This window comes from Leptodactylus fuscus, chromosome 11, assembly GCF_031893055.1.
Source record: "Leptodactylus fuscus isolate aLepFus1 chromosome 11, aLepFus1.hap2, whole genome shotgun sequence".
In the NCBI taxonomy this organism is placed as follows: Eukaryota; Metazoa; Chordata; class Amphibia; order Anura; family Leptodactylidae; genus Leptodactylus; species Leptodactylus fuscus.
Window position 1 is genome coordinate 6,491,102 of NC_134275.1, and position 6,941 is coordinate 6,498,042.

At 43.2% G+C, this 6,941-nt stretch overlaps 1 protein-coding gene across 4 annotated transcripts in view; it reads left to right on the forward strand.

Annotated features, from left to right (window-relative positions):
• LOC142184539 (muscleblind-like protein 3) overlaps window positions 1-6,637 on the forward strand; it is a 101,500-nt gene extending 94,863 nt beyond the window's left edge. For 3 of the 4 annotated variants that reach the window (XM_075259453.1, XM_075259454.1, XM_075259455.1), the window contains exons 8-9: window positions 1,085-1,152; window positions 6,478-6,637. In XM_075259453.1, coding sequence (XP_075115554.1) covers window positions 1,085-1,152; window positions 6,478-6,490 — 81 coding nt within the window. In that variant the 3' untranslated portion in view covers window positions 6,491-6,637. The remainder of the gene's footprint in view (window positions 1-1,084; window positions 1,153-6,477) is intronic. The other variant, XM_075259456.1, reaches the window with a different exon arrangement.
• The last annotated feature ends 304 nt before the right edge of the window (window positions 6,638-6,941 follow it).

Sequence of the window (6,941 nt, forward strand, 5' to 3'; positions counted from 1 at the left end):
CAGAGACGTCAATTCAAGCTCCTGGGCCCCAATATAAAACAGGCAAGGGGGCCCTCACTGGCCAAGATCTAAAAGATCTTGAGTCCTTTGGGCCTCCTGACGCACTTGTATTACTTTTGCGTGAAAAATGCAGAGAGAAAAGTGCTGCAAGCAGGCAAACACTGAGTGGAAACCACACGGACCCCATTATAGTCTATGGGGTTTCCTAAAGTAACCGCTTTTTTATGCAGATTAGGTTTCTGTTTGGGGGTCTCCTTCCCCGATGTGAACCTAGCCGGGGGCTCCTGTGTCCAGTTGTGATTGCTACCTCTGAACCACCTACAATTACGCCCTTCAGGAAAACGATATCGGTAAATGACCCCAAAATTGAAATATCATTCGTTTTTCCTCTATGGTCACGTGCGGAGCTGCTGATATAATTCACTAGGGTCTGGTGAGATGGGAATAGCCAAGCCCTGCATTGCAGAAAAGCAATTGCAACAAAAAAAAAAGCAGCTTCTCTGCAATGGGGGCTTTTAGCTAGGAGAAGCAGAGATAAGAAAAATAAACTCTAAACACATGCAGAATCTGCACTCAAACTGCACTGTTTGAACAAGGTCTAAGGCTACTGTGTATAGAACAATTTCATCAATTCTTCCCCCCTCTCCAGTATTCCCCATGATGCTGCTGCAGCAAATCTGTCATGCAATCCTGGTCTAAATGTTGTGTATTGCTCTCGAATTTGTGCATTTAACCTTTAAACATAAATCCTGTTATTTCTTCCCATGTCTATAAAGCAAAATGCTATAACGCCATATACCATGCAATGGACCAGGTATAGAGCAAATGAGAAATGCACTGACTAACCAAGTACTACCTTAGCAAATAGACCCGACTTAGCCTAAACCAATCTCCTTCCTTATGCAGGGTGGATAATAAGCGCTTGCCTGGTTCCATGCCCTAGACCCCCCCCCCGTCACACAGGAAACACACGGCTGTGACTTGTTGCTCACAGACCAGTTTTCCATTCACCACCATTTACGGCAATCATAAATAGCATTCTCTCCAGGAAAAACCTTTTAATCTGAAATCTTTTCCACTGTAGATGTCCCAATTTTCACTAGATGAACTGAATAACAGCATGTATGTATCACAGATCTTACCAATAGAACAGTAAGTTTGTTTTCATCTTAACATTAACGTATTAACTGATTTCTTATATATGAAAGCGTTTTATGGGACTACTCATACAAGTACTGACCTGCGGAGATCTAGGATTAATCTATCTGATTATGGATTCTATATGTAATAAGTGACATCTCTATATGAGCGGTCAGGGCTCCATCATTGTCAGAGAACACAGAGGTTCAGGCTGCATTGCTGTTACCATTGCAATGATTGGCTTCAAGGTTGCAACAGGTTTCTATGCTTCTTATAGCAGAACATTGCAGAACGTTGCTTCCATAATATGTTGCTTTGTGTTGCTTTCCATGTTAAAGATGGACCTGTTTTGCTAGATTCCAGATGTTTTTTACATTTTTTTTTTTTTTGTTCTAAATATAATTTGTTATATGTGGAAACCAGGTTTTATCTGTAGAGTTCAATATCCGGAATGCCAACTATTTGACCGTGTAGATGTGTTTATCATGAGATTCTATCCCATGTTTGGTCTGAAAGGGCTTTTTGTATATTCTACAAAGAAAGTGTATTATTGCAATATTAAGAAGGAGAGAGATTTATTCTAGAAAGGAATCTCATGCATCTCGCAGGAATCGAGTTTATACCATGTAGTACAGGGAAATGCATTGCTAAAAGGGACATTAACATGTAAAAAGGTGTGAAGGTTCTCGAAAAGATTGAAGATTTACAAAGCTAAAATGGATAATAATAAGGCTCAAAACACAAGCGATTCCAATCCATCGAGACTCCCATTCTTGCATTTCCTTGTTCCCCATTGGTCTCCATTTGCCGATCCTTAACCTATAGTCAGTTATGGGCTAAGGTGGGTCCGCGGTATGGCAGGTCACTGCTGTCTAACCCCTAGATCACGGCCAATAGCCTATGTTTGCTTTTGATGGGATTGGCAACTATCTTATATACAGTGCTGTGTAAGGCTACAGTCACATGATCAAGGTGCAAAACGGCCATTTTTCACAGCCGAACTTGCACCAGAGGGACACCCATCCCCCCATGCATTTGAGTGTATGGAGAGATATGTGAAAACATACAAAAATTGGACATGACCTGTATATTACAACACACCATCAAAATAACGGTCGTGTGAATAGCCCCCGTTCACTGATATCGAATTTAATGTTGCAGTGTGATGCCGCGCGGCCATTATTCACTGTCGTGTGAATGTAGCTTCAATATTTTAGGGCAGGTGCGGGAAAAAATGCTGCAAAGTACCGGAGTTTTCAGAAATAGAAGTGTAAGGCTCGGGTCACATCTGTGGTCGGGGATTCCGTTCCCCTCTTTGCATGGGAATCCCATTATAGTCTATGGGGTCCAAACTTTCCGTTGTTTTATGCAGATTAGGTTTCCATTCTGGGGTCTTCAAGCGGATTCCCGAAAGGAAACCCATGAGCAAATGTGAACCACATGCACATGGCCGAGCTCAGTCCAGGTCCTACTGCACACGCACCGACTGTTTGCCACCAATGGGACTGGGTCGTGTGCAAGGGCCCTAAATCCCATATGGTGCGACTGCGGCCCCTTCCATTCTTCTAGATGGACTTGTAGACAGTTTTTGAAGGAAGGGAGATTGTTCCAAGAATTGCTTAAAAAATTAAAGATTCTTGCTCCAATCCTTCTGCCTCTTCATGTAATCCCAGACGGACTGGATGATGTTGAGGTCAAGGCTCTGTGGAGGCCACATCATCACTACCAGGACTTCTCCTCCAAAGGTCACACCAAATATTGATGGGATTTAGGTTTCATTTTTGTTTATTCATTTAATTTTATCACTTCTATTTCTGAAATCAGTATTACTCAGTATTATTATTTCCACACCCGCCTAAAACTCTTGCACAGAACTATGTAGGAGCCGCTGACCAATCCTACAGGGGCAGACACTGAGAGGAGAAGGAGCTGACATTGAGCTGGGGTTGTAATACCAGGCACGGCCCACTGACCAGGGTGGCACTGTTTCCAAACTAAAGTAGCCAGTTTGAGTCATTTAACATTCCGATGTAGGTCATACACATCGTATAGTAACTAATCATTCTAATTGTGTGACTTGCCCTGTAAAGCACAAGGAGTGTTACATATTAGTGTATTAGGGGGCGTTCACACTACCGTTGGTGTCCGATTGCAGTGTCCGTTGCTACTGTCCGTTCAAGATTTTAGCTGTGTCCGTTACAATTTCCATTCATTTCAATGGGATTTCATCTGTTGTCAGTTTGTGTCCGTTTGTGTCCTTAAGGGTCCGTTAACAACCATGTCCGTTTTTTCAAGCGGACAGAGAAATCACACATGCAGGATTTTTTTGTCCGTTTGAAAAAACGGACAGAAAGTGTCCGTTTTTTATTTAACATTGAGGTCTATGGGCAACGTTTATTTTCTGCACATGCTCAGAAAGCATAAACAGCAAAAAGAAAAAACGGACAGTATAAAAAACGGACACTAACTGATGCTAACTGATACTAATGTGTCCGTTTTTTTTTAACTGATCCATTAAATGGATCAGTTAAAAAAACGGACACATTAACATCAGTTATCATCAGTTAGTGTCCGTTAATGTCCGTTATGATAGGTGTCCGTTTTTTTTCTTTTAAACGGACACCTTCATAACGGACACCAACGGTAGTGTGAACGCCCCCTAAGACAAGTCTGAAATTAGTTATAAATCTTCTTAAAATCCCTCGAAGTACAAACAAGTAAAACTTTAGTACAGGTTGTAATTGAGATAATCCGTTGCTGGGGGAACACTGCGAATCTAATTACACCGTTCACATGTAGCCGTATAGCAGTGACAGGCTCGGGGACGCTTCGCAGTCAACCCAAGATTTACATTCATATTCTAGACGTCTTACAGAGACTTACAAAGTGATCTGGTGTCAGCACTAATATGCCAATATCATAAGGTGCCCTAGAGGGTCAGAGGTCACCACCGCATAGGGGACACTGGGGATTCCATGTATATGGTATAATAATTCCAGATAATAAGTACACCTGTAATATTCTATACTTTATGGTAAACATGGCTGAACTAGCAGAACATATGTAGTGATCTGGAAAAAGTGGCCAACTCCATTCTAGAGGACCTGACTATTGAATGTGCCGACAGTCACCCGGGAGAGGGAGTTACGTAGATAGACCACCATTAGGGATATTTGTCTGTGGCTTGACGCCCTCTCCCCATCAGGAGCTATTGAAGGTGCACCATTAGGCTAAATCACACTACCGTTATCAATGTCCGTTGCTGTCATCTGTCATAGGGTGATGGCAACGGACATTAACTGTAGCAAAGTAGAGTAACTTTTGGAATGGAATGGAGATGGACACCGGACGGAAGAGTCTCTGTCTGACATTGAATGATGGATGGGTGAAGTTACTCTCAACAGAAATGTAATAACAGTAGTGTGACTATAGTCTTAGTGGTTGGGTAGGGAACAGTCTAAGGACTAATTGCCAAAGATCTGTATGTTCTATATATTATATGAAATATATGCAAATCAACAGTACCCAGACGGTAGTAACATAGAAGAACACTAGATATATTCTCTTAGTTCAGCCATATTTACAATGTTCTATAGAACGCCTTTAATAAGAAGCTTCATCTTGGATCCTCTTTATATTAGGGACTTAAGATATTAACAGTAACGTTGGAAATATCTCATACCAAGAATCCAAATAGGAGAAATATCGGCAATAGAGCATGGCAGCTGCCCTCCCTGTGTCAACATAAAGGCTGTCACAATGTGACTCCTCCAGTCAGAGTGACATAGCTCTCGGCAGGTAACGTTTTTCCTTGCAGATGTTGAGAGTTTTACAGGCAGTGCTCCTTGGAAAAAGGTCTGCAAGCTGTGTCTCTAGTGCCTCCTATTGGAGATAGTTACCGTCAATGGCTGACTCTTTAACAGTCTTGTGTTAGGAACCTAGTGCAATAATAATGGATAGTTAGTCCCGGGCAACCAGACTCCCCTGCACACCGAGGCAAAACAGCACGCACTGAGTGGCCAACGCTCTACAAACCAGAGCGGAACCGGGCCCCAGAGGTCTTCGACAGAGCTCCTGATGATGGAGTTGGACTTTGTAAATTCTGGGACCCAGAACAGCAGCCGTTTAGAGAGCGTCACACACTCAAGTTGCAGTGGAACCAGAAAACCTGAAAACCACTCACCTAAGTGGGTGAAGAAACAGGAGAAGCTGGTCATCAGGGTTGAGTGCAGTATGGATGATCGCCAGGGGATGGAGGAAGCACCGCAGGAAAGTTGTACAGGCCGAGTCAGTACGCAGGAGGTCATACAGAAACCAGGGGTAGTCAGGAAATAGTCAAACAAGTTGGGTTGGTACACAGGAGGCCATGAGCTAACACAGGGTGCAGTGGAAGAGTAGTCAGAAGAGCCGGGTCATACACTAGAGGTCATGAGGTATCCAAATCAGAGGTCAAGGAGAGGTGGTCTTTAGGTAAGCCAAGGTAATCCACTGGAGGTGACAAGGTATCGGAATCACAGATCAAGGAGGGGTGGTCTAGGAGGCAAACAGGGTCATACATGGAGGCCAGAAACAGAAACACAATAGGAGGCAGGGAAAAGGCAGACAGGCAGGAGTGAGGTGCAGGAGAGATGATTCCCAGAGGAAACCGAATAACCAACAATGGTCCGGAGCCAGAATGAGGAATAAATAGCCTCCATTCCGCTGCTGACCCCCACGTCCTGGAAGTATGGTTCTGGTCCCAGTACGAGATCAGAATCTCCTGTCAACTATTGCAAAGGTTCCTCCTCCTCCTCTAGGGAACGGAAGCAATGGACCCAGTGCAGAAGACAGGGCAGGCCGGCAACCTCCATGCAGCACAGAGTCTAACACCTTGATATATTACTAGGAAATTTAGCCAAACCAAAGACTACTCCAAAATGAAGAGTCTCTGTTTTGGCTATAATTCCTAATCCTGGTCAGGGCTCGTCAGATGTAGACTTTACAAAGTAGCTACGTCCAATTGGTGGCACTAGAGACCTTCTACAGGAGACGTAAATTGTAGGCCATCGCGAAAGACACTTTGTTCACCTTGTTCCATTCCGGCTGCCCTAAATGGTACCCCAATGGTTTTATGCTGTCACTAAAGGGAGGGCAGCTGTCAAGAACTTGAGTTCCCCAAGGCTGCCTTGCTCCATTGTCCATATTCCTAATAGACAGAATCTATAAGATAGATGAAAACGTACAGCGGCTCCAAGGTGAAACCTTCCCAAGTATTGCCCAGATGATGCTGTTTGCTACTCGCCCCGCGGACTCCTCACTGTTATAACTCCTTGTCTTTGTTCTTTCTTCCTTCTCTAGTAGGCCATGTTGAAATTCTAAACAGCAGAATTGTGGAGTACCAGAATTTATCGGTGGGAAGTTACACATGGCCTTTCTGTAAATATCCATTACTGGCGTCCTCTACCACCTCGACAGTAAGCCTGCTGCAGTCTACATGTTAACCAAAAAAAAGAGAAAAAAAAAAATTTATGGGAATGTCTGAAAACAGCACTATGGAAAAAAAATCCATTAAAGTCAAGCGGTTATACACATAGGATACTATACTAGACTTTTGTAACACATTTACTTTTAACACATGTAACCATTCTGCGTGTACCATGTTAGATGCGTGCACCCTACGGAAGCTTTGTTTTGCTGCATATTATTGGTGGATTCACATTTTAAAGTGTTATCTTAACTGTTTTGTTTACATTGTAGCCAATTCCATTTTTATGTGTATCATGACGATGAGACGTATACTCGAGACCATCTTCTGCATTGTG